This window comes from Phyllobates terribilis, unplaced genomic scaffold, assembly GCF_046119375.1.
Source record: "Phyllobates terribilis strain yellow unplaced genomic scaffold, ASM4611937v1 Scaffold_2__4_contigs__length_985480577, whole genome shotgun sequence".
NCBI lineage: Eukaryota > Metazoa > Chordata > Amphibia > Anura > Dendrobatidae > Phyllobates > Phyllobates terribilis.
Window position 1 is genome coordinate 943,936,082 of NW_027362762.1, and position 27,575 is coordinate 943,963,656.

Consider the following 27,575-nt stretch of genomic DNA (forward strand, 5'->3'; position numbering starts at 1 on the left):
TATGGAGGGTGCATTATACTGTATAGAGGACTATGAGGGGTGCATTTTACTGTATGGAGGACTATGGAGGGTGCATTATACTATATGGAGGACTATGGAGGGTGCATTATACCATTATACTATATGGAGGACTATGTGGTAGTGCATTATACTATATGGAAGACTATGTGGTAGTGCATTATAGTATATGGAGGACTATGGGGGTGCATTATACTATATGGAGGACTATGGGGTGCATTATACTGTATGGAGGACTATGGGGGTGCATTAGTGTATGGAGAACTATGGGGGTGCATTATACTGTATGGAGGACTATGGGGTGCATTATACTTTATGGAGGACTATGGAGGGTGCATTATACTTTATGGAGGACTATGGAGGGTGCATTATACTATATGGAGAACTATGGAGGGTGCATTATACTGTATAGAGGACTATGAGGGGTGCATTTTACTGTATGGAGGACTATGGAGGGTGCATTATACTATATGGAGGACTATGGAGGGTGCATTATACCATTATACTATATGGAGGACTATGTGGTAGTGCATTATACTATATGGAAGACTATGTGGTAGTGCATTATAGTATATGGAGGACTATGGGGGTGCATTATACTATATGGAGGACTATGGGGGTGCATTATACTATATGGAGGACTATGGGGGTGCATTATACTGTATGGAGGACTATGGGGGTGCATTAGTGTATGGAGAACTATGGGGAGTGCATTATACTGTATGGAATCTATGGGGGTGCATTATACTGTATGAAGGACTATGGGGGTGCATTATACTGTATGGAGAACTATGGGGGTGCATTATACCGTATGGAGAACTTTGGGGGATGCATTATACCATATGGAGAACTATGGGGGATGCATTATACCATATGGAGAACTATGGGGGATGCATTATACTGTATGGAGAACTATGGGGAGTGCATTATACTGTATGAAGGACTATTGGGGTGCATTACACTGTATGGAGGACTAAGGGGGGTGCATTATACTATTTGGAGGGCTAGTGGTGGCCATTATACAGTATGATGAGGTGTTGGGGCCATTATACTATATGTAGATCCATTATATTGCATGGAGGGCTGTGTGGGAGTAACAATTAGGGCATTATACTGTGTTGGGGTCACCATACTTTGTCGGGGGAGTTGAGGTGAGGTACAGTTGGGTCATCATACTATGTGTGTGGAGGAATACCCTGTGGGGGTATCATACTGTGTTTGTGGGCACTTTTGTTGGCATCATACTTTATGAGTGAAATGACATGGGAATCTAGGGGCTTCAATATTTATTTGTAAAATTACAATGTAAAGGCTGCAAAGTTGTGAGATATGCTCTTCTGTGATCCGGTTGAATATATATTTTTTTCTTTTGCAGGGGTGGGGTATTAGAACTTTTGCTGTGGGGCCCCATAATTTCTATGTACACCCCTGTGGAAAAACTTTTTTCTCCCCACTCTGATCATACTCTAATCAAAATAAGTTTTTCTCGGATGGAGAGAAAACGATCATGTGCACCTACCCTAAGAGGGAGACAGTGCCGTGAGGAGTGTGAGAGACACCATAACGCCCGAGAGAGAGTGAAGTGTGACAGAAAGTGTCGTATTAGTCTGCCACCATATTCACCCACGGGCTGAAAGTCTGGGCATACCACGTACACACCCATGAGGGACCGAGGCTTTGGAGTTGTAAACAGTGGTGCTACAGAAGGAAGAAAGCTATACAGAACGCGGAGCAGTGAGAGGGTCCTGTTGGTAAAACGAGGCCGACTGAGCCGGAGAATTGTTGGAGCAAGAGAACTTTTCCATCTTTTGTAAATATATTGAAGATTAAGAAACTGAACATCAAGCAAGTAAAGTTAAAACTTTTCGAAAGTTTGCATTGTCTCATGTGTCGATGCCCCAAGAAGAAAATCCACACTATGTCCATTTTTTTCCCACGACTGGCATAAATCACCTGGCACACCACTTGTAACCCTTGGCTTTTTTGCTAGCCCCTAAACCTTGAAGGCCACAGGCCAACATCCAACCCAAAACAGTCTTACTATGTCGGCCAGTGCATTATGTTTCAAAACTTTGCAATGAGTCCCGGCGGACTAAGTAGTGGGAAGGGGCAGAGTGTGTGCAATATAAAGGGGCAGGAACGAGGGAAGAAGTCTGGAAGAAGCCTCAATGGAGGAGCAGGATAAAGCACTTGACTATAATAAGAGAAGATGCTCTTCGAGAAGAACTTGTGACTGTTCTTGGACAAACCCTCTTTCTTGGGTGGTTACGGTCTCCTACTTGCTCTGACTTGCGGCGCAGCAGGTGTTGCTGACTAAACCCATAGAAAACTCTCCCACATCAGAAATAATCAGGGATATTCCAGGCTCCCTGTCCTGCAATGCCATGTATCTACAGTCATGGCCAAAAGTTTTGAGAATGACACCAAAATTATATTTTCACATGATCTGCTGGCCTCTGGTTTTTATTAGTGTTTGTCTGATGTTTATATCACATACAGAAATATAATTGCAATCATATTATGAGTACCAATAGGTTATATTGACAGTTAGAATGAGTTAATGCAGCAAGTCAATATTTGCAGTGTTGCCCCTTCTTCCTCAAGACCTCTGTAATTCTCCCTGGCATGCTCTCAATCAACTTTTGGACCAAATACTGACTGATAGCAGTCCATTCTTGCATAATCAATGCTTGCATTTTACCAGAATTTGTTGGTCTGTGTTTGTCCACCCGTCTCTTGATGATTGACCACAAGTTCTCAATGGGATTAAGATCTGGGGAGTTTCCAGGCCATAGACCCAAAATCTCTATGTTTTGTTCCATGAGCCATTTAGTTATCACCTTTGCTTTATGGCAAGATGCTCCATCATGCTGGAAAAGGCATTGTTGGGCGCCAAACTGCTCCTGGACGGTTGGGAGAAGTTGCTCTTGGAGGACATTCTGGTACCATTCTTTATTCATGGCTGTGTTTTTAGGCAAGACTGTGAGTGAGCCGATTCCCTTGGCTGAGAAGCAACCCCACACATGAATGGTTTCAGGATGCTTTACAGTTGGCATGAGACAAGACTGGTGGTAGCGCTCACCTCTTCTTCTCCGAATAAGCTGTTTTCCAGATGTCCCAAACAATCGAAAAGGGGATTCATCAGAGAAAATGACTTTGCCCCAGTCCTCAGCAATCCACTCCCTGTACCTTTTGCAGAATATCAGTCGGTCCCTGATGTTTTTTCTGGAGAGAAGTGGCTTCTTTGCTGCCCTCCTTTAAACCAGCCCATGCTCAAAGAGTCTCCGCCTCACAGTGCGTGCAGAAGCACTCACACCAGCCTGCTGCCATTCCTGAGCAAGCTCAGCACTGCTGCTAGTCCCATCCCGCAGCTGAAACAGTTTGAAGATACGGTCCAGGCGCTTGCTGGTCTTTCTTGGGTGCCCTGGAGCCTTTTTGACAACAATGGAAGCTCTCTCCTTGAAGTTCTTGATGATGCGATAGATTGTTGACTGAGGTGCAATCTTTGTAGCTGCGATACTCTTCCCTGTTAGGCCATTTTTGTGCAGTGCAATGATGGCTGCACGTGTTTCTTTAGAGATAACCATGGTTAACTGAAGAGAAACAATGATACCAAGAACCAGCCTCCTTTTAAAGTGTCCAGTGATGTCATTCTTACTTAATCATGACTGATTAATCGCCAGCCCTGTCCTCATCAACACCCACACCTGTATTAATGGATCAATCACTAAAACGATGTTAGCTGCTCCTTTTAAGGCAGGACTGCAATGATGTTGAAATGTGTTTTGGGGGTTAAAGTTCATTTTCTGGGCAAATATTGACTTTGCAAGTACAGTAATTGCTGTTAAGCTGATCACTCTTTGACATTCAGGAGTATATGCAAATTGCCATTACAAAAATTGAAGCAAAAGCTTTGGAAAAATTATTATTTGTCTCATTCTCAATACTTTTGGCCATGACTGTACACAAATCCAGGCCGTGGTGTAATGAGGCTGAATAACGTATCACTGGGACCTCCACCAATACAATTTACTTTTGATATTTTTAATTTTATAATGTTCTGCACATTGCACAAGTCACAGGTCCCCTCTGTGGTGGCCGGTTTCCTAGGCAAGAAGTGCAGCACTTGCAAGCTGTCCGCTATAGAGCTTGCAAGTGCTGCTCTAAATCTGGCCAGCCTCAATGCCACAGCTTTCCTGCGATGCTGCAAAGAACAATCTGCCTCTGCTTGCCGCATTGGAGAGCACATAGTTCTGGCGGTGCAATCATGCCACTATTCCGAACTGTCAATCATCAGGAGCACACCGCCTCCTGGCGAGCAGGAAGCCAAGAGGCAAAGGAGCTGTGTGCTCCTGCAGACAGAAGATGAGAAAACCTCGAGAAATGTCCTGATTTTTGCTGTAAGTTGTTATGCAGTTTTATAGAAAACTGGGCCACCGGCCGTCCAGTCCTCTTCTTTCCGCTGTCCTTTCCAGCCTCTTCACTATAGGTCAGGACTTCTGAGGGTATCCAGGCCAGAGCTCACTGCAAGTCATAAGGTCGCGATGACGACATCAGGGTAAAATGACCATAGAGGCGAGTATTGATTTAGGGGGAAAAAAAAAACAATACTCACCTTTCTGGCTGCCTGCCGTTCAGTCCTCTTCCTTCCACCGTCTCACGCCGCATCTCCAAGACTTCCGTTAATGTCTCAACCTTATGATGCATGGTGACCTCCGATGCTTGGGTGTGGCCATTACTCCAGGCCTAAAGTGAAGAGGCTGGAGAGGAGGTGGACGGCCGTGGATAGAAGAGGAGCGGCGGGCAGCAAGCAGCGGGGCGGCGGGCAGTTATAGAGGTCAGGTATAAGTTTTGTTTTTTTTCCCCAGCTCTGTTCCACCTCACATACTTATTCGGGTTATGAACAAAGCTACAGAACGTATCTAGCTTGTACCCCAGACCCTACCTGTAGATGTAATATCTGAAGAATACTGACATTTTAGGTTGCTTTTGGGCTCCTTTTGTAAAATAACCCAAAGTTGCCAAGTTTGCCACCCCCCAAAAACTAATTCTGCATCTCGGGAGCATGAAGGGGTCACCCTGGTGGAACTTTAAACAGATCTGTCACCAGATTTTGCAATATGCATTATTAAAATAGATCACTTAAACCTGATGAGGCTGGTGCATTTACTGTAAGAATCCACCACATAATTCCATTACAATCTAGATATTAAAATTATAATTTTATGACTCCAGATAGTGCCGGGACTCTTAAAATATTCATTTTAATATAAAAGACAGGAAACTTTCAAAAAGGATTATGTATCATTCTGACATTGATTTGAACAATAAGTATGCCAGCCTCATCAGGTCTATGAGATCTAGTTAAAAAGTATGTTGCTTGTATTGTGAAAACAGATCCTCCATAAAGCATTCATGCCAACTTTTTGAAAGTTGTTGAAATTTTTTCTTGCATAGCCCTTGTTGGTACCGGGATGGGGACTTTTTGCTTAATCACCCTGATATTTAGTAAACTACACCCATCAATTGCCAGTTTCCAGTCTCCTGAATGTACATCATGACACAGAGTCTCAGTCTCCTGACGAAGCATCACGACACCCAACATGATAAACCTTACGCGAGGTTTCTGCGGTGCCTGGAGGATCTGCCGACGCTTTGGGGGAGGGTCTCTCCAGATTTTCAGGAAGCCTTCTGGAGGTTTTAGAAAAGATGGAAAGTATGGCTTAAAGGGGTTGTCCAGGATTGAGGTTAAAGTTTGCAGTCACTCTGTGACTGCACATTTATGAATCCTCACAGTGGGATTACACTGTGTGCTGTGGGAATCCTCCGGGGCCGGGAACGGGCAAATTTGCATGCTTCTGACCACATTCCGACTAGACGTGCTTGGCCTCAATCAATCCACTTGTATTGAGGCTTCACACGTCTAGTCGGCATGTGACCACATGCAAATCGCCTACTTGCAGTTACGTGACCGTTGAATCTTGACAGTGTGCCCTCTATGGGATTCACAAGTCTAATCTTTATAGAGTGACTGCAGACTTGAACTGCAAACCTGGACAATTCCTTTAAAAGTGATATTCTTGCAGCGAGAACCCCTATGTGCTCTATTACGTAGAGCTCAGGATCCAACGTGCTTCAAGCAAGAATGGAAGCGGACTTTGCCCAACAAGGAATCCCAACCAATAAAGGTGGGCATTGTAATCCGCAAGGGAGGCCGAATATTGATATCTTTAGTCCTTAAGTTATTGCTTAGGGGCAATGATCTGTGCTAGCCCCGAGCCTCCTGCCATTTTCAGCTCCTCTCCCATCAATACTTCTCACTTTCCTGAGTCGAGTCGCTGACACTTCCTTGGCTCAGTTCTCCTTCCCAGCAGGTAAATAAGACAGTGTGGGAACACGTGAGGAGGCAGCGAAGGCTTGCAGCAACTTGCGCAAGCATCAGACTTCCAGCATCTAAATGAGCAAGAGGCAGACAAGCAGCTACACCTCCCTGTATAAATATCTCCAGAATAGCTCTCCGGTCAGTAATCCTACACACAGCTTTTATTGCTGCACAGTATGATCGCCTGCAGACATTGCGACTTCATCCTTTATAGCACAGCTCACGTGGCACCGGATACTTCAAACACAGAGCAGGAGGAAATATCGCATGCCTGCAATAATTGTATATTCCTGCGATATTGCTAAAGACTTGCCACTTGCAATAAAGAAGTATTTTTTTCCCTTGGTGTAAATGCCGCTGTTCTCCTGAATCCGGCGATGTTTCTCTTTTGTTCCTACGCCTCTCCGTTCCTGAGATATGGCCTCCTTTACCCTCTATATATTCTTTTTAACGGCAACTAGGAGTGGCCATCAAGAACACACCCACTGAAAGGCTAAAAACTACTCCCACTTGGCCAACAGCACTAGATTTATCTCCAGGGAAGAGGAGGCCGTATCTCAGGAACGGAGAGGCGCAGGAACAAGAGAAAAACATCGCCGGATTCAGGAGAACAGCGGCATTTACACCAGGGGGGAAAAAATAAACATTTATGGAAATTTATCATCACACATCAATTTAATCATCACACTTTGTTGTTTTTTTTTTAATGCCCATGTGGATTGACCATTTTTATGACCAATATTTAGCATAAAAGGGGCTTTCCTTTTTGGACAACCCTCCTGGCTTTTATTATGCCGGACGCACTCTGTAAATACCGGTTCTTTTCAATGCCGTTCTCCTGAGCACTGGAAGTAGGTCCCAGAATCAAAGATTAAAAAAAAAACGTTTCACCACTTTGATATATTGATCATAAGCTGATCACAAAGGTGTATTTCTCCCGTAAGTGTGGAGTTTCCCTGCAGCGCCACCACTGGGGAAATTAGGTATTACAAAGTGTCCATTCACATAAATGAGCTGTAAGTGTGAAGCAAGACAGGACAGGTCCTCCAGACGCGCAAGAGACACTCTTTACAATAAATCTCCACTCTGGCCAAGCTTAAAAAGAGGTTGTCCACCTTGGGTGGCGATTATTTTTTTTTTCTTACTTATATGCATTTTGGATTGAAAAAAAAAAATCATTTTTGCAATTGGGTTTCATTAAAAATGTTGCAATGTTTGCTTTCTGTAGCCTTTGTGTTGTACTTTTTACATAATGAGGTAACTGAGAATCTGTCAGTGAGCTCACTCCTAATTCTTTTATTCGGTCTAGATTTGAGCTCTCAGTTGATATCGGACCACAAAGCACATCAGTAGTTAATCGTGCAGGGAAACAAAGTCTGTAAAAGCCAAACAATGCAACATTTTTAATAACACTAAAAGTGCAAAAATTAGTTCTAGCCACAAATATATGCATTTAAAGAAAATCGGGAGGCTGAGAAAATTGGCAGCCATCCGTAGGGGTAGTTTAATTCTGTCGACCACTCAGCTTTCCCAGGAACAGACATAAAAAATAGTAACAGGATCCGGATCTGCGGTAGTAAAATAGTTTAATTTGTAAAAATGACTATGATACAATGCAGAAAAAAAAAAAAAAAAGAGAAAATCCATAAAGTGTACTAAAACATACACAACTCATCCAGTGCACAATACGGTTCTGTCATAGAAAGAGTTACATGCGGTATTACATGCCAAAAACGGGATAAACACGATATACACAGTATAGTCATAGCGTCTGTGTACTAAAAATACAGTCCTATATACAACAGTAACAAACACAACGTATGAGGTGCAGCAAAACCCAATAGTCTATGGCACGTGTCCTCCCAGATCAGCTGCCATGGAGGAGGCGCAGGTCTAGGCGAGGTCGAAATAAATCTATACTTTGGTGAAAAGGGTGTTAACCGGGCTGCTGCCCATTCGCAAACTTAACTATTGCTGTACTGGGAAAGTTAGCAGGCAGGGGTGGAACTATAGGGCCCCGTAGCTTGGGGGGAGTGCTTAGTAACAAGGGTGGTAAGGGGCAATGGATGGGTAGTGGTAGATGACTGCCACCAGTCAGAGTGCAAAAGTGAGTGTACCAGCAGGAAAAAAGGGATGGAAGTGCTCAAAAACTGGGCAAAAAGATACAAAGGCCATTGAGACGGTCATGTCCGGTTCTGCAGCTCAACTCAGATGAAGCGAAATGGGTTTGCGCTGCAATACCACACACAACCAGAGCACAAGTGTAGCGCTGTTCTTAAAAAAAAAAAAAAAAAAACAGCTAGTTTTGACTTTGTGTAAGTGGTGACTTATAAGCAACAAAAATACTACTATATCCACCACCACTACCCTACAAAGGAAATACCAAAATGGGCAATCCATTGTCCTTGTTGTAGGACTTAAAGGATTAGGGCTTGTTCACACGTCCAGTTTTCTCATACAAGTGCCATCCGTGGTTTTCACGGATAGCACTAGTACCCATGATATATGGGGATTTGCACATATCCGATCTTTTTCCCCTCGGACCGACTAGTCGCGGAAAATATCGGAGACCTGTCCGATTTTGATCTGAGGGTCGGATCAAAAATCGGCAACGCAAGTCAATGGGTCAGTGGAAAAATCAGACCGTACTCGGATGACATCGGAGTACGGTCCGATTTTCACAGACTGTCAGAATGGAGAAGCAGGAGAAACCTTAACGGTCTACACCTGCGTTACCTTCAGAAGGACATACAACCCAACACGCGTTAAACACTCCCAATTTCGAAACGGCCATGCCATCGTCATGAATTGAAATTAGCCACATACCCACACTCATACATTGACACAAGTAACGTAAATCGACATGTAGGGGTATCGGATTTCTCATTTTCAACCTATGACTCATGGACTTTGGTTTGAAGACCACGTTGGGTACCAGACAGTGGTCATTGACCATACAAGCTTCATTAGTTGTCCATGTAGTGACACTGACCACAACGAAGAGTAATCCCAAGGCTTCACAATCTAGGTATAACTGAAAAAAAAAACAGAAATGTTTCAAAGAAGCTAAAATCCAATCCCCCCCCCCCCCCAAAAAAAAAACAGGCCATGAATTTACGAATGATCATCATTGCCGATAGTCTTCCCTTTCTTTAGAACATCTTAGTGGTCAATGACGAGTCTTCAGGTAGCAACGTAAATAAGATATTTCCACTAAGATTGTTCAAACACCAAGTTTGTTGACCATAACCACCAAAGATGATCGATCAGTCTTAAGTCGTCTTTATCTTAGATTACAAAATTTAAAAAAAAAAAAAAATATATTGAAATGATTATCCTGTTACGGACCCTGAGGAGCTGTGCTTAACTCTACAAATCACACGTCATACATTTTCCACAAAGAGGATGGATTCCTCACAATTGGGGTCTGATCTTGCTTCAATCAGGACCTTAACGGCAGAATAATGCCGGTAGTGGCAAGCCAGGTCTAGGGCGGTGTAGCCCTCTACTGTAACAGCACTGATGTTGGCACCATGGTGGATGAGGAGTCGAGCCGTGCTGGTGTGACCCGTCTCGGCAGCAATGTGTAGAGGCGCCTTCAACTGCTTGTTGGGAATGTTCAAGTCACAACCAAGTTCCACCAGGGTCCGAGCCACTCGGTAATGTCCTCGCTTTGCCGCTAGATGCAATGGTGTCCTTCCGTCGGACGTCTGGCAGTTGAGGTTGGCCTTATATTGCTTGGCGAGAAGTTTCACAATATTTAGATGACCCTGCCAAGCAGCATAGTGTAAGGACATCCAGTCCTCCAGTCCTTGAACGTTAATGTCCGCTCCTCGCCTGAGGAACAGTCGGACGATACTCTCCTGGCCGTGCTGGCAGGCAACGTGAAGAGGTGTTCGACCCTTAATGTCAACCTCGCTCATAGAGGCATTCTTCTCCAAAAGCAGCCGAGTGATGACCTCATCTCCATTTTGAGCAGCAAAGTGAAGTGCAGTGAAGTGATCTTCATCCTTGGCATTGATGTTTATCTTCTTCGAAAGAAGTAGTTCTACAATGCCTTTACATTTCTTTTCGGCAGCAATGTGGAGCGGAGTGGAACCCTTCAGGTTGGTCATGTTGGGGCTGGCATTGTAGAGAAGAAGCATCTTGGCGCACTCCTCCTGTCCAGCCTCCACTGCCAAGTGAAGGAGGCTTGATCTCCCTTCCAAAACCAACTCAACATCTTGAGGTTGGAGAATCTTGAGAAGTTTGGCATTATCTCCGGTCACAATAGCATCGGTCAGTTTCTTCTTCTGGATTTCAGTGGTACTGAGGTCTGCATTTAGAAAAAAAAACAAACAAAAAAATGTTTATTAAATAATAAAAATTATATAAAATCAAACAATTTAAACTTGGTCATATCAGTCGGCACCATGTAATGCTTAATATCTCCTGTGGAGGCACCGCAGAAGGTATTAACACTTGCTACCAGATTTTGACACAGAGCTGATTGCAGGTGGTCTCAAAATTGAGAAAACCTGTGGATTAATTTATCTACAGCTATATAGAGATTATATATATATATATATATATTCACAGTACAGACCAAAAGTTTGGACACACCTTCTCATTTAAAGATTTTTCTGTATTTTCATGACTATGAAAATTGTACATTCACACTGAAGGAATCAAAACTATGAATTAACACAAGTGGAATTATATACTACCTCTTGAAGCTCATCAAGAGAATGCCAAGAGTGTGCAAAGCAGTCATCAAAGCAAAAGGTGGCTACTTTGAAGAACCTAGAATATAAGACATATTTTCAGTTGTTTTACGCTTTTTTGTTAAGTATATAATTCCACATGTGGTAATTCATAGTTTTGATGCCTTCAGTGTGAATGTACAATTTTCATAGTCATGAAAATACAGAAAAATCTTTAAATGAGAAGGTGTGTCCAAACTTTTGGTCTGTACTGTATATACACACACAGTACAGACCAAAAGTATATATATATATATTTATTTCACCTCCTCCTGTACAGTTACTGATAACACCTCTATATACAGTAGATAACACAGTATCCACCAATCACAATAGGTGATGTCACAGCTCACCTCCTCCTCCTCCTGTACAATGATCTTTGCACACACTTATTAGATGCTTTAATACAGTAGATAAAATCAGAGTATGCTCATCGCTGCTAATTTCCAGAAACAGGTAACTTGAGTCTAAAAAAAAAAGTAAATAAATAAAAAAGCCCCAGTGGCCAGTGTGAGAACTGCAAGATTTCTATTTTTTTTTTTTAAATAAAAATTGTGATATGAAAAAAATAAAATTACAGCAATTACATTTTAGCAATTTTATTTTATGATGACACATTCCCTTTAAGTATGAGACCTCTTAATGGATCACCATGGGTCTGGTTTTTTATAGGTTACCCTGCTGCACCAATGTAGTACACGGCACAAAATAAGAGGTGGTCCGGACGAGACACAACATTGCCACCATTGCCTAGATGTTCTGTCCTATAGATATACCGACCTACCTTCTACGGAGCCATCCTTTTCGAAGGACAAGTTGAGGGAGCCTCTGGATGAGAAAGCAGAGTCGATGGAGGAGATTCCCGAGAGCCGCTTGTCGCACGGTGCCAGCTCCGGCTCGGAAGCGCGGTGACGGAAGCTCTCCGGCTCTTCGATAGTTTGTGAAATTCCAGAATCCAGTTGGGAGAGAAGCTCGGAAAGGCTGTAGTCTTTATCATACATTGGATATCCTTTGGGTTCTGAATGATTAGCTAGATCCTAAAATATGAAAATAAATACATATTTGTATTGATCGATCAGTACTCGGATAGAAGCTTAGGAATGACTATGAAAGCCAATGTGGACCCCCAGACCGTGACCATACCTGCTCTTTGGTATCTGCAGTTGCTTGGGCCACCGCGTCCTGACCCGTCATTGAAATGGCTTCATCTTCATGCTTTGTGCACAATAACTCAGTCTCCGAGGTAATTGCTAGTGGAAGAAAAAAAATAAAAAGGTCGTTAAATAAAGTTTATTATTTCCACGGGATAAATGACACGGAGATTGAGATTGGGGGGTCCGCACAGTTTATCCACTAGTATAGATGTAAACAAATAATAGGCAATAACCTCATGTGATTGCAACCATTTAACTATTCACATTAAGAAAAATATAGCAAAATAAATAAATAATAAATAACTCGTTTTGTGTATACAGCCCCTCTGCAAAATTATTCATTTCCATAGCTACAGAATAAAAAAAAAAAAATTAGACCAAAGTCTGAGTACAGTCCAAAGCAGGGAAATGAAGCAGAACAACAAGATCAGACTTGTGTTTCTTTGTACTCAAATATGGAGACCTGGAGCAGCATAGGAGCTGCGTACTCAAAACGAGGATTTTTTTTTTTTTTTTAATCAATAGGATTTAACTCAAAAGCCTGATTTAGCAGGTCATTTTTATTGTCTGCCAGTTGCTTCCCTTTAACTGTGTGTAATCGCAGCACTGAGCACAACCTTTCAGCCCGGCTGATCAGCAAGACCTTCAGAACTTTAAACTATTGCAACATGGACATTCCTGATACACAAGCGGCGCACTGTCAGGACTTGCCATTGTGGCTCGTCCACATTCCTGAGTGCGAGAATCAGATACAGAAGTCTTTAATGCGATTGTGGGAAGAAAAAAAAAAAGCTAAAAACAACAACAACGCTGCAACCACAGCCATCAAGAACTATATATATATATACCCAATAAACTTTATTTCAACTCTAGGAGGGCAAGATACGCTTCCTTCTAGATGCCCGCCAGTAACTGTTGTTTTCTTGTTCTGTTTTTCTTAGTATATAGCACTGGGAGTGTAGGCAATGTAATCGGTAATACCAAGGTACTACCCTGCCAGGACCTTCTTCCTCAATGACATCACCATAGAACTACAGTTCTGGACCCTAGGATTGTGGACTGAGAGGGTGGCTGGAAAAAGTCTTCTGGAGCCTCAAGTATGAGTAGATAGATAGATAATTAATGAAAAATACTACTAATTAGAAAAAAAACAAAAAAAACACTTTTTTCTAATCAGTATTTTTCATCTATTTTTAATCTCTCTATAATGTATATTTATATGTAATTTTATATATTTCTAATTATTTTTCATTGCATTTTATATTTTTATTAAAAATATTTTTCAATAATCTTTAACCTACCTATAAAATATATATAATATCTCTATTATATATACACACACACGTAAATGTAATGTTATTCATATTTTTCAAATTTGATATTTATATATATTTCTGATTATTCTTCATATTTTTTATTCATTTTTAAACATGCATACAAATATATTATAATTTATTGGACATCCAATCACTGCTGTATGTTCAGATGCTGCAACCTATAATAAGAGATTATATTATCTAAAACCCTCTTATTAAATCGTCTGATCACAAATGATCGCCAAAGGAATCCAACTATATACATTTCTGCTGCAGTGGCCACTACAGGGCAAATGTGGTATTGCATTCTGCCTATTCAAATGAATGACCATCCATTACAAAGTTGAATGGGTTGGGTCCTCCAAAAGCAAAAACGGCTAGTTAGTAGCCGGGGAGAAAATAAACTAATATACTGGAGGGGGAGAAGGGGGTCCTACCCGTCCTCTATAATGGGTATATGGCTTAATAATGGATTATATTGAGAGAACATGCCTTTTCTCCATAGACCGGTACGTGGGCATTTACCTTGAAATGTTGGCCGTCTGATGGGTTTGTCCTGCCAGCACAGTTGCATCAGTTTGATCATGTCGTCGCACTGCTGGGGCCGAGCTCTCGGTATCAGTGATATATCGGGGCGCAGACCGCCTCCGACTTTTACCATAATTGGCAAAATGTTTTTCTCATCTACAAAAGCATAAAAAAAAAATAATTAAAAAAAAAATTCTAAAAGATTTCCATATATTGTCACAACCTGTTAAACATCCCCTATACCCACCCCCCGCACGTCACGTAAAGCATCCTGCACATCCAGGAAGCGCTATGTGCCTCAGACAACCTCCAAGAAAGTGCTGACCAAATGCAGGGTGTCACACTCCGGACTGGACATCTGCAGCTTGCTGAGATACTTTGTGCATTTCAGTTCCACATCATTTTCAAGATAGACTTGATCTAAGCTGCAGTACCAGAAACAGCCACTGTCTAAGAGTGGCGCTGTTGCTGGGATATGGGCAGCCCTTCATTTCTGATCTCTTGCTTCCATTGCAGTAACTATTATCCGGCTAGTGGATAACACGTTGCGTAACTTTCTCATCTAGTTTTCTTGATTTCTGCTTGCTGTCAGTGAATAGAAGCATTTGTGGTTCATTTCTGGCTGATGATGTCCGATTAACACAGTGTGATCAGGACAGGTTGATGTAGGCAACGAAGGTTTCCATTTGTTGAGAACAAGCAGAGATCTTAAACACGGTGAGGAGTTAATATAGCGAGTATATTAGAAATCTGAAGTGTTTTGTTATGCAATAATTAAAAGATATTGTAAGAGATTCGAGAAAAAACAAAAATGTTTTAGAACAAGAACAGTGCCCCTCATGACCATTGGTTATTTCTGGTATTACAACTGAGCCCCGTTAGATACAAAGTATGGAACAAAAAAAATAAAAATAAAACAATATGGGTCTGAGACCAAGATGTATGTTCCGTCTAATGACATACCTGCAAAGGGCTTCTGCTGGGTCAGGATCCCCCAAACCACAATTGCAAAACTGGAGAAAAAAAATAAAAAATATATATATATATATATTTTATACCATATCCCTCTAGAGACAGTCACTTCATTAAAAAACATAAAAAAATTAGAACTTGCAAATAATCAGACCCCCCGACCCCCACCTTCCTTACAATATTTATAACTTTGGTGACCTCCTATGAAGTAGAAGGGAATTATATCCAATCAGGACTTAGAGGGTGGGCGTGGCTTAACTCTATACTTAAAAGCCCCGCCCCTGCAGAGCCCCTTTTCTGCAAGGTTGGCCAAATAGTGAGGGAGTGACTTGTAGAAGAGTCATAATGTTCGGCTTCTGAACTGGGCGTGAGAGGGACAGACTTTAAAAAGGGGAGTTGTGATTTCGAGGAAAGTTTTTTATTTTTTACACAATCTCCCATTCCACCAAGGGGGGACAACAAAAAAAAAGTATACAGAAACCATGAGGATCGCCGTCTGGCTGGACTCACCTGTAGACATCATGCTTGGTGTCAAAGCTTTTGTTCTTCTCCTTAAAGCGCTCAGGTGGGAGGTAGGCGATGGTCCCGCAAATCCCGTCCAAGCTCAACTCATGGGAATCGGACAAGCCGTTCCACTTGGCCAGTCCAAAATCTGATATCTACAAAATACAGAATTGGACTTGGATGAGAGCAGGAATTTTAACTCCATACATAACGGCAGATATATCCTTACAGGATTCCAAGAAGCTGATATAGGAGATGCTGTTTGTTCTTAAACTGTAGGATGGGAAGTAGGCAAAGAAGAACCTTGTTGGATCTGAGCCACCATCATTTTGTTTTGGAGACAACCATCATGTCTGTAGAGCATCACAAAACAGCAGCCATTATTTCAGCCTCTTGGACTCCTCTGATTGCGCCTATCCAACTATTATGGAGATACATTACCTCCCAGCCTAAAGTTCCAGCAAAATCTACCCCATAACCAATGAAGCTTAGAAGATATTGAGCAGTGCCGAGGCTCAAAAACTACAGCACTTCTATGGAAGAACCGCCCTTGCCCAAACCGTTCCACATGCGCATGCATGCTCAGCTCGGCAAAGGCGTGCAGGTGTTCTCAATAAGAAAAAAAAAAGGATCAGGCATGTTGAAATTCGACACGTCCAATCCTTCCCTGCCAACTTCTGCCGTTGGAGAAGAGATAATGGTCATCCAGTCCTGCCAAATTTGACAACGGTTATCTAATTTTTATGGGCACCTTAAATGTCTTGGACTTGAGTGGAGGAAAGGAGTGAAAATATCACAGCAAAAATACAGACAACATCCCACGTCTCACCACCATTTACTGTTTTTGTAAGTTGTTCTACAAGAAGAATAAGTTCATGAGACGGAAATAAAAAAAAAAAAATTCAAAAGCTGAAACTAATCCAAGTTGCTGATAGGTATGAAGGTTACAGGGGCCGCTGTGTATACACGGGCCGAGCGTACAAAGTGCCAAGGACTCGCAGGAACAAGTTTTATCAGAAGACGAAGAAGTTTATTTTTAGTGTCAAGATTAACTAACCTTGACCCATAAAGAAGCCAAGTCTACACCCACGGAACAAGACTGATGATATCTATAACGAACCAGAAAGTGGTGGTGACAACCCGAAGCTCCGGAGGACAATTCTGTGAATGAAGAGGCTGTCTCTTCTAGTCTCCAAAACAGACACCAAAGAGAAAAGGAGATCATTCACGTCTTAGCAGATGAACCATCACAACTTAGAGAAGGTTGAAGGTAACACCCACCAAAAACATATGGAAAGGTCCCTTATGCTATATCCACTGTACCTAAGTGAGGGGCATCTTGGTACAAAGTATGTAAAGAACAGCATAATTCAGACGACTGTCCGGCCACACCACCATCTCCAAGGAGCTGACATCAAACATTGCCCTCACTACTCGTAGTGACTCATTAGGTTGTTATTATAAAGAATGATAATTTTACGGCATGAAATGGCATACCGATCATACCGAGCTAATTAAAAAAACATAGCCACGGTCAGGGCAGAGTGATACATAAAAGCCCCCAAAAAAAGCACTAGTACCAATATGTACACGAATGTTTCACTATGGCTAGAAGTAACCTACATCATAATGGACAACCCTTTCAAGGAATCAGCGGTGGCAGCCATCGCAACACAACTGGTTCTTGTGTTTTGGGTGCGAAACTGACAGAGTCCCAAAAACAAAAAAGTTCCCCCCTACTAAGGCTATGATCACATGTGGTGTTTCTGCAGTGTTTTTATGCAGCCAAAACCTTCTGCCCGCCCGCTGCCCTGGAGTGACAGGTCTCTCCCTGCATGCATGTATCGGGAAAGATTGGGTTGACCAGAATGAATGAGACATGTGGCTCGAATGCTTTTAAATAGAATAGGAAGGTCAAATGTTACAAGACTTTGGCTTATTAAGAATGAAGAACAGGTGTAGACTTTAGGAGCCAGAAGACCTTCAAGGGGTTTCTTGGCTTTGGACATTTTCCACATCTTAAAATTATATTTGAATATGCATTGTCCCCCTGCTAGAATCCTCAGAGAACTGTTTGAACCCTTTTTTACAGGTTTTCCAAGGATTAAATGTCCCTGCAACGCCACCAAAGGGAATACCTAAGTATTATACATTGTCCCTTCACATCCATGAATTGTCTGTGTAATGCAGGACAGCACGGGTCCTCCAGGGTGAGAGCCGCTCTTTGTAACTGATGTCTACTCTGACCAAGAGACGAGGATCACAGAACCCACCGCTATTCATTTTAAAATTACCTAAGAGGCTAATAAAATAGGTTTTTCTTTGTTTTAATGGACACCCCCTTTAAGGATTCATTTAGGCTTAAGTGGTAATAAGATCTGGACCATGAAAGGTGGCATCAGAAGAGCATTTCCAGGAACGTTGGCTCTCTGGCTCCTTGGACATATTCATCGTTGACTAGGACTCCCGCGGTGAGGCATCTGGCCAAGGCTTTAGAAAACATGTGTAAGAAAGTTATATAAAACCCAAAACTGCAGGTGAAACTTGTAAACACGGAATACAACTTAAGACTCTGCCTTTTTAATGTCTGACAAGACTAAAAAAAAAAAAAGCCCCTCCAACCCTAATGCTTCACTATATGGAGAACCACATCAAAGAAGTACAACGCTGTGATCCAGAGATCCTGCACAGGTTCTCGAGAGCAGGACATGACATGTAACCGTCCCACTTGAAATATCTGCAAGTGATGAAAAAACATGAGAGAGTCAACTCTCCAAGTTCAGAATTAAAAGGGATTGTTCACACTAAATCAACCCTGAGTCAACTGGCTCTATCTGCCAAAAAATGGGCAGATCCCTGAAGGACTCTACAGAAGAGATCAAGAGCTAAATCATCAAAACAGTCCATGAGTGTCAGGGCACAAGCCACACTAAAAAGCTCCTACTTTTCTCTACTAAGACAAGTAGAAGGGTTGTCTAAAGTGCCTTGTAGGATATAGATTCTCTCGAGGATTACACGTGGTCTCATCAGTGACTGCTTGGCATATGTACCACTAAGCACATCATCTCTGTCTGCAGTAGCCATTTGGGCCATGAAAAAGGGTGGCTCTCCACTCAAGTTGACCCTAACCATCTTACCAAGTGGGCACTGTGATACAATGCAGAGCCCTGAAGGCATAACATGGAGCTCTAGGGCCCTATTGCAAAATATACAACAGGGTACCCCCAACCTATCATTTACTATTTACAACACTGATGTCTTTTGATATGGCAGAAGAGATTTTTGTCCAATTAGGTTTCAGGTGTGCCCACTATCTTTGCATTCCTGTAGCCCTGCCCCTGAGCAGCTACTCTCCTCTAACATAGGCCAAAAAGGGAGGAAGTAATTTAATGGGGGGGAAGTAAAAATGCCTCGCCTTTGAAATGGTGGATGTTATGGACTTCCTAGTGAGGAGGCCCTTTTAAATTTTTTGATAAGGAGCCAAGCCATCAATAGAGACACCATAATGCCGCAAAGTCTTTGGAAATCCTACTCATGTAAGAAAGAACAGAGCCATACCTTAACATGGTAATGTTCATCAAGCAGGATGTTTGCCGGCTTCAGGTCAAGATGAAGAAGAGGAGGGTTCATGCAATGGAGGAAGTTCATCCCTACAGCAGTCTCATGGATAATCCTAAACCTCAAGTCCCACGGCAGACGTTCCGAAGCCAAGAGCTTTTCCAGAGATCCAGTCTCCATATACTCCATGACGAGACCAACTGGGTCACTGCAGATCCCGTACACCGGTAAGATACAACGAAATTTGGCCATCTCCATCTTCTTGGCTTCTTCAACCAGCTCGATGCGTTCTCTGTGGGGGGGGGGAATGGGACACCAGAGATCAGTTGTGCACAAGATATCATTACATATCAAAAAATTTTCCCCATTTCATCCTTGCACCAAGACATTTATGTCTTCCTATCAGGCACAAAAACAAAAATTTGATGACTAGACAAAGCGAAATCTAGAAGATCAAAGTGTAAAATCAATTCTTAATGCTGGCAGCATGTGCCCGCTCCCATAGGTGTAGGCACAAATCATCTTCAAGCCCACGCTTCTTTAAATATTCATAAGGCAGGTTGGGCAGGAGCAAAAAGTAACTTTGTAATCCACCCAAAACACTTTCACCTGGCCTGAAAATTAAATTTGCAAATAGTATTGATAAAAAAAAAAAAATATCTACCTTTTTTTTTTTTGTCTACAGCTCCTATGCAGACCTATGTGTATCCATGGTTACAGACTACAAACAGTGTAGTCTGATCCGGCCAATCGTGTGCACACAAATCAGTAGAATATTTTTAAACTGTTTCAATTCACTGCAAAGTCGCTTTGTTTTTCTATTTTTGATTCACTGGAATGAACAAATTAAAAAAAAGTATACAGTCTCCATGGTAACAGACTACAAATAAAGCTTGTGTAGTCAGATCCTGCAGTCATGCATTATTTATCCTGTACTTCTTCCTAACATAGATTTGTGATGTTACCAATAAAACGACAGATGACAGAATATGACAACGGGGTCAGACTACACCGAGTCTGATTGTAGTCTGTTACCATGGGGACACACAGGTCTGCACAGGTGCTGTAAGCACAAAACGACAGATTTTTTTTTTTTTTTTTTTCAAATTTCCTTTTCGGAATGTAGCTCCAATTTTGATCTTAGATGTATTGTAGAATTTACAAAGAAAAAGAAAAACTTTATTGGCCTTTAAGGGGATGTCCATTTTTTTTTGTTAAAAGGGTCCTCTGATTCTAAACTGATCATAGGATGGCCAGACGAAAGAACCTGCAGCGGTCAGCTGTAACCCGTGGAGGACCCTGGGAATAAGTCTACCCCAGGAACATGGCAGCCATTACAAATTCTCCTCACTTTACCGAGACCTCCTTGTCATCTCATCACACCGAATGTTTACTTTTCATGTTGATTTAGCTCACCGATCCGTACATTCCCCGCCACATCCCCATGAAGCCACTGGGGCCCCAAAATAAAAGTAATACCAAGGCTCCTCACCTGGCAAGGGCCACTGCTCTATGATATGTTCACTGATCTGCAATGATCGGGGCGATTTTGCTTTGAGAAGGTGCTGATCTCCCTACAGTGGCCACTACAGGTGAAATGTAGTATTACAAGCAGTTATTCTAATGACTAGGCCCTGGTCTGCCAGAGCGAGAGACGCTGCTGGTCAACGACTTGAATAAAAGGGCAAGTGATCCCCCCTTCACCTCTGTGACCCCAATGCGACAACCCCATTAGAAAGGCAATTCCCAGGAATACAAACACGGGGGTGTTATTTTACAGAAACCCCAGAGACTTTATAAATGCAAAGAGATTGCACTGTAAGCAACTCCCTAGTACAAATCTGGGTCACGGAAAATAAAGCCTTTGCCGCTGTGCTCTTCTATAACAAGGTATTGCTGCTTGTAATAGCTAGAAACTCAGCAATTGCTCACAAGGCAACTCCTTATAACTATCTTAGCTCTTCCATAAAGGGGATGTGCAGAATTTGAAAAACGTGTTTTTTGTGTGCAGAAACAGCGCCACACCTGTCCACAGGCTGCGTCTGGTATTGCAGTTCATCCACTTTGCAAAGAGTTTTTTTTTTTTTTTTTTCATTTTGGCGTTGCTGATCCCCACTATTCATCCTCCATGTTTATTGATAACGTTAATGATGACATCACACGATCACAGCAGCCAAACATAGTATGACATCATCAAAGCAGCAAAGTCTCAGGAGAGGAAAAAGATTTGTGAGCACAATGCACTGACAGCAAGCAGAGGTGTTGAAAGTAAAGTAAACTCAAAACTTGCAGAACTTTTCATTCTGTGATAATTGCACTGTATTAACATAAAATGGGAAAAAAAAACCACAACAAACACTACCTGTGGTGCATATAAAGTAACAAAACCCGGACCCCACCCCTAGGGTGCACTGTCACTGCTCATCCCTGTATTATGCACTGGGCGCACACATCTATATCATAATAAGGATATTTAAATCTCCGTGCAGATTAGCACATCGCATGTCAACATTAGATTTATAGGGAAATTTGTAGGGTGTGACATGGGGGACAGGTAAGCCGCCCCCTCCTCCTCCTGTGCTCGGAGCCACATGCATCATCTGCGCAGACAAGAGACAAGTCTGGGCAGCCATCGCCTCCATTGTGATCATTGGGGCTGATATATAATAATAGGGATCAGGGCCGGCTCCAGGATTATTTGGGCCAGAGATGCCAGCCATCAAAATATTCCAAAACAGTTGGTAAAAACTGGTCATTTTTTTTACCCTGTCCAAAAAAAAAAGGTGTCCGTGATTTTTTTTTTTTTTTTGAGACTGAAAAAACTTCTACAGATTGTTTTGACTGTAATTCTCATCATTTTACATTGAATGCAGCTGAGGTCTCAGCAGAATTATGAGCTGTAGACCTGGATCACCGATAATGATTTATTATGCTTTTCCAATGTGTCCATAAAAAATATTGTCCCTGTCATTTTTTTGGTAAGATTTCCGGAAAAAAATAAAAGTCAAGTTGGTGACACTGGTTTGAGTCCCAGCGAGGATCCTCTTCGCTTTCGATTGTTTCCTACTCATCTAAAAAGAGATGTAACTTTTTTTTTAATTTTCTGGTTCACAGAGTTGTATCGGGGCTTGAGTTTCTTTGCAGTATGAGCTGGAGTATTTATTGGTACCATACAGGGGTCTGTACCTCTTTCTGATCGCTTTTCGTCCGTTTTTTTGGGAGGGAGGAGGAGGCAAAAGGGACCATAGACTGCAATTGTGAAATTTAATTTTTTTTCTTTATTTATTTATGCGGCGATACTGAATTATTTTTTCACTTTTTTTATGTCTCAGGAAACACACACACACACACATATACATATATATATATATATATATATATATATATATATATATATTAATTACACATACAGACATTTTTAATTGGTACACTGAAATACTACAATAGTGCAGTGTATTGTAAGATTACCATTTTCCTATAATGCCCAGCCATAGGCTTCAGAGGTGTCCAGACATGGTGGCCATCAATAAGTCCCCCTGCTAACACGACAATGCAATTGTCACAATTAGCAGCATTTAAGGGGTTAAACTGGCAAGATTGGAGCTAGCTCTGATCACTGCAGCTAGACTTGGGTGCCGACTGTACAAACACAGCTCTTGAGTCCGCTCCATACATCCGTCCTAAACATCGACAGTCGAAATCTGGGCAAAGAGAGTCAACTAAGTATAATGTGGGGTGGGGGGCGCCCCTGTGTTCATCAGGTGCTGACGACGGCCCTGCCCCACAATGTGGATGATTATGTTAGTAAGGGGCGATACGGATAAGCTTGGTCTATTGTTGTCAGGCCAAGGATAAAATAAAATAAGGGGGTCCACCATGACACCTCCAAGGGCCGGAGACATTACCAAGAATTGACTCTGGGAAAGGTCAGGCGGTCTTAGCCCCTGAGCTCAATAGGCAACCACTGAGGAGCACCAACACCAAGGCCAGGAGAAGAAATGCTGGGATAAGCGGTGTCAGTTTTGCCACTTCTCTCCAGCTTCATGCACGCTCGTTCCATCGATGCATATCTATGGGGGAGGTAACCTGTAAGCAAAAATCATACGAAACAAAGAAAAGTTCTGCAACTTTCTAAGAAACTTGTACTCAGCATTTCAAGATCTCTGCTTGCTGTTAATGAATGGGAACAATCTCCTTCACACCCAGAGGCCAAATATACAAACATGAATCTCTGCTATCATACGTTTGTTACAATGTATCAGCGCAGGTATGGCTCATGTATGATCACTTCACAAAGACAGCTGTGAAGCACATCTCCTCCCCGAGGATCGCATATAAAAAAAAATAAAAAATTATAATAATATTCAAAAACACATGAAAGCCTTGCAGGGAATTTGGCAGCGCTTCAGGGCACTCACAAATCTGAAAATGACTTAATTGCTGAGGAGAATATGAGCCGCGGCACGCAACGAGGAGAATCCGGCTAATTATGGTCTTAAAGACATAAAGGGATGCGAGGATTGTAAATAGGACGAGGGTCTCGCTGCACCTTCTAGAGGAAGCAGTGCCGGGGCCTGTGCCTACACGAGCGGCCCACTCCACCGCCCCCAATAATGACAGCACTGGTACCTGAGAATTACTGTACACCTCAGAGGAGAGCGTATCCAACTCATGTACCCAAATCCTCAAATATGTCTTCTATAGCTGGCCTAATAGAGAAGGTGAGCTGTGAGCTATTATCTACTGTATATGGAGGTGTTATCAGTCATTGTACAGGAGAAGGAGGTGAGCTGTGACATCAGCTATTGTGAACGGTGGATCCTATCTTATCTACTGTATATAGAGGTGCTATCAGTCATTATACAGGAGGGGGAGGTGAGCTGTGACATCACCTATTGTGAATGGTGGATCCTGTGTTATCTACTGTATATAGAGGTGTTATCAGTCATTGTACAGGAGGAGGAGGTGAGCTGTGACATCACCTATTGTGAATGGTGGATCCTGTGTTATCTACTGTATATGGAGGTGTTATCAGTCATTGTACAGGAGGAGGAGGTGAGCTGTGACATCACATTGTGAATGGTGGATCCTGTGTTATCTACTGTATATAGAGGTGCTATCAGTCATTATACAGGAGGGGGAGGTGAGCTGTGACATCACATATTGTGAATGGTGGATCCTGTGTTATCTACTGTATATAGAGGTGTTATCAGTCATTGTACAGGAGGAGGAGGTGAGCTGTGACATCACCTATTGTGATCGGTGGAACATTTATCATGAAAGCCTAATTTAAACAATAGGCCATTTCTCGTTACATATTCCCATTATTCCTTCGGTAAAATATCTACATTTCATCATACAAGTTTTGTCCGTAACTCTCTGATTCCTCCTAACTGTCCTAATAAACCAATTGGAAAACCCTCCGGCTCCTTACAACATGTGGGAATAGAAACGGAGCGGTTACCCATAGCAACCAGATACAGGCCTCAGAAGCTGACTGGTTGCTACGGGCGACTGCTCCGCTCTTCCTGGCGACAAGTTTGATGAGTGTCTGTGTGGAGATCTAGGATATTCGATGGCTGCCTCATCACATGGCGGCGCTTAAAGGCCAATGTGTCATGGCCGACCTTCATCACCTTCTGACCTGGTTAACAGTCATGTCCCGCGCTGACCCACGCGCTCGTGATCACATAACTGGGATTGTTTTGGGGTCACACATCTCCATCTAATTATGAGTCACCTCCGTATGTGCAGCCACCATTACTAGGCCTCGCTGTAAGGCCGTGTGCACACGTTCAGTATTTGATTGCAGAAATTTCTTGGAAGCAAAAACGCAACGGAAAATACGAGAGTTTTTGGTGCGTTTTTGACTGATTAGAGTTAAGTCAACGGTGAAAAATGCTGCAAAAAACGCACAGAGGATTGACGCTGAAGATTACTTTCTGCACCAAATCTACAAGTCACAAATACTCAACGTGTGAACGACGCGACAGGAATCTCATTCAATCTGAGCAGAAAAAAAACCCGCACCAAATCTGCAACGTGTGCACACAGCCCAACACTCCTCCTCCATCATGGCCGATAGGTGACGAGTTAAAGGCTAAAATAAGGACAAATGTTCATGTCGTCAACCTTTTATTAATAATCAGTCTAAAAAAGCAAAAACAATTGTCAGCCCATTGTGACCCCATTAATGAGAAATTAGGGACAAATCTGTATCCTATTCATTTCTAGGTGTGTCAGGAACCACAAGTCTCAGCATGCCCCGGGCCGAGGGCCAAAACTAAAAGGACTTAGCTCCACAATTAGTGATTCCCAAGAATTGCCTCATCGCCTAATATTCATCTTTATACTCTAATAATACAGTATAGATTAAATCAGATCCGCACCCACGGGATCTCCGCCCTGTGAGAAGTGTTTTGTTTTTATTTCTACCATGCTAAGATGAGAAATATATATATTTAATTTATATATTACATACACAATCATTTTAAAAAATGTCAATTTAGAAAATGTAAAATAAATATACAAAAAGCTTAATATATTTAAAAAAAAAATTGCTATAACAAAACAAGTTGCAATAATCTTAAAAAATATCAAATTTATGAGATGTAAGCTTGATTTTATATATAAAATTATTCATTAAAAATTTCTATAATAAAAAAATAAATGGTGATTTAAGAAATGTAAACTACCTGATATACAAAAGAAAAAAAAAAAAACAACTGTAAACATAAACAAAGTCTATAAAAGAAAAAAAAAAGTTGTAATATGTAAAAAATAAATAAAAAAAATAAAAAAAAAAGTACAAAAATATTTAAAAAGTTAAACATTAAAAAAAAATGCTTTTTTTGTTTTTTGTTTTTTTTTAGTTCTAAATTTTAACAGGGATTTTACTTTTGCCAATATATCAAAAGCAGTCGCTCAGAGCAGGTACATGTGACCGATTACTGCTCCAGCGCCGTTTCTCACATACAAACAGTGTTTTGACCTTGGTCACGTCAGACGCAGGTAGATAAAAATAGAGGCGACTAAAGGGCACTAGACATTTTACAACATTTGTAATAAACCCATCATCTAGCCCGCCAATATGATGGGGTATATAAAACTGTCATGTGTAATTATGTATAGGCACAGCCCAGGCCGGGCAAAGCCGCACAGCCCACGCCGGGCAAAGCCACACAGCCCACGCCGGGCAAAGCCGCACAGCCCACGCCGGGCAAAGCCGCACAGCCCACGCCGGGCAAAGCCGCACAGCCCAATTGGTGTTTTTCTATAGACTGAATAAACAAAAAAAAAAAAAGACAATGCACCAAAGAAATGTTTGACAACCCCGGCTCTGCTACATAATCACAGGTCTCTTACACGCCATTTTAATACACAACCTCCTTTGACAGCCAAGAAACCACTTAGTGGCCCCTTTACTTGCCCCAATGCAGCCGCCTCCTCCACTCCCTGCACAAGCTGCACCCTGCATAGAAGCTTCCAATGTTTTTTTTGTTTTTTTTATTATTTACAAACACAATGTCGCATTGCAAAACAAAACAGCAAGAATTGTTAACCCTTAGCTTGCCGCTACTGTTTTGCACAGAGCTCCCAACCCTTTTCCCTGTCACTTACTTCTCATCCACATGCAGGCTGGGAGGACACTTGATGGCCAGCCATGTCTTCCAGGAGATGTGCTTCACCTTGTAGACCTGTCCAAAACCTCCTGATCCTATTTTTTCCCATCCACAGAACTCTTTGGAGTCAAAAGTCCTGAGCAGCCCCATGTCCCAGGGAGAAGAGGCCTCCTTGTCCATGGTGCTGCACCCTTGTCTCCCCCTGTGTTGTGGCAGCTCTGAGTGTGGGAAGTCTGCAGCACCCTACCCAGGTGAGTAAGGTGTGTTCATTACCCAGGAGCTGACATCATTTCCTGACTCTTTCTACCTTGACTCCTCTAGGACTAAGGAGGGATCATCAGGGAGAGGCTGCTGCCCTCTACTGGTGGAATGATGCAGCTGCATTATGTTATGAAAACAATCAGTTCTTCTTGATACATTTGTAGCAAAAGATGCAACATTCCATAGATAGATTGTAATCACTCCCATCATTCATGTATCAAGTGGGGGTCATAATCTAATCTAATAACACACGTATTACAACCGATTTCATAAAAAGTCAATTAATTTGCAGAAAATTTAGGAAATCCGCATGTGCAGGCGATCCTGGGCCCCTAACGTCAAAAAAGACCCTCTACAAAGAAAAAAAGACACCAATATTATAAATGACACAAGCAAGTGGGGAAGGGGGCAATTTACAGATTATGCATGGAACCCTACAGCCTCAAGTCTGCCGGACATAAGGACTTTATAGGGCACAGGGGCATATCATTGGTGCAACCTCTGCAGCGGCACAGGGG

The 27,575-nt window shown here is 42.1% G+C and overlaps 1 protein-coding gene across 2 annotated transcripts; it reads right to left on the bottom strand.

Annotated features, from left to right (window-relative positions):
- Positions 1 to 7,969: 7,969 nt before the first annotated feature.
- On the bottom strand, positions 7,970 to 27,105 carry RIPK4 (receptor interacting serine/threonine kinase 4). Of its 2 annotated transcripts, XM_073668474.1 has the most exons (9): positions 26,795 to 27,105; positions 19,175 to 19,466; positions 15,623 to 15,771; positions 15,104 to 15,153; positions 14,138 to 14,296; positions 12,286 to 12,392; positions 11,927 to 12,179; positions 11,496 to 11,609; positions 7,970 to 10,715 (listed from the first exon to the last, which is right to left on the bottom strand). In XM_073668474.1, the coding sequence occupies exons 1-9, from the start codon at positions 26,974 to 26,976 to the stop codon at positions 9,784 to 9,786; spliced, it is 2,238 nt and encodes a 745-aa protein (XP_073524575.1). In that variant the 5' UTR covers positions 26,977 to 27,105; the 3' UTR covers positions 7,970 to 9,783. The 2 variants fall into 2 exon arrangements, with proteins under 2 accessions (XP_073524575.1, XP_073524576.1); XM_073668475.1 differs by lacking the exon at positions 11,496 to 11,609 and having other exon boundaries at positions 26,795 to 27,101.
- Between the last annotated feature and the right edge of the window lie 470 nt (positions 27,106 to 27,575).

Bases quoted from the DNA above. Each gene is read 5' to 3' on its own strand.
- RIPK4 (XM_073668474.1), bottom strand. From the start codon at position 26,976: ATGGACAAGGAGGCCTCTTCTCCCTGGGACATGGGGCTGCTCAGGACT. The intron at 19,467-26,794 runs GTAAGTGACAGG...CCCCCCCCACAG, and splicing joins AGCCTGCATGTGGATGAGAA to AGAACGCATCGAGCTGGTTG. The intron at 12,393-14,137 runs GTAAATGCCCAC...TTCTTCCACTAG, and splicing joins CAGACGGCCAACATTTCAAG to CAATTACCTCGGAGACTGAG.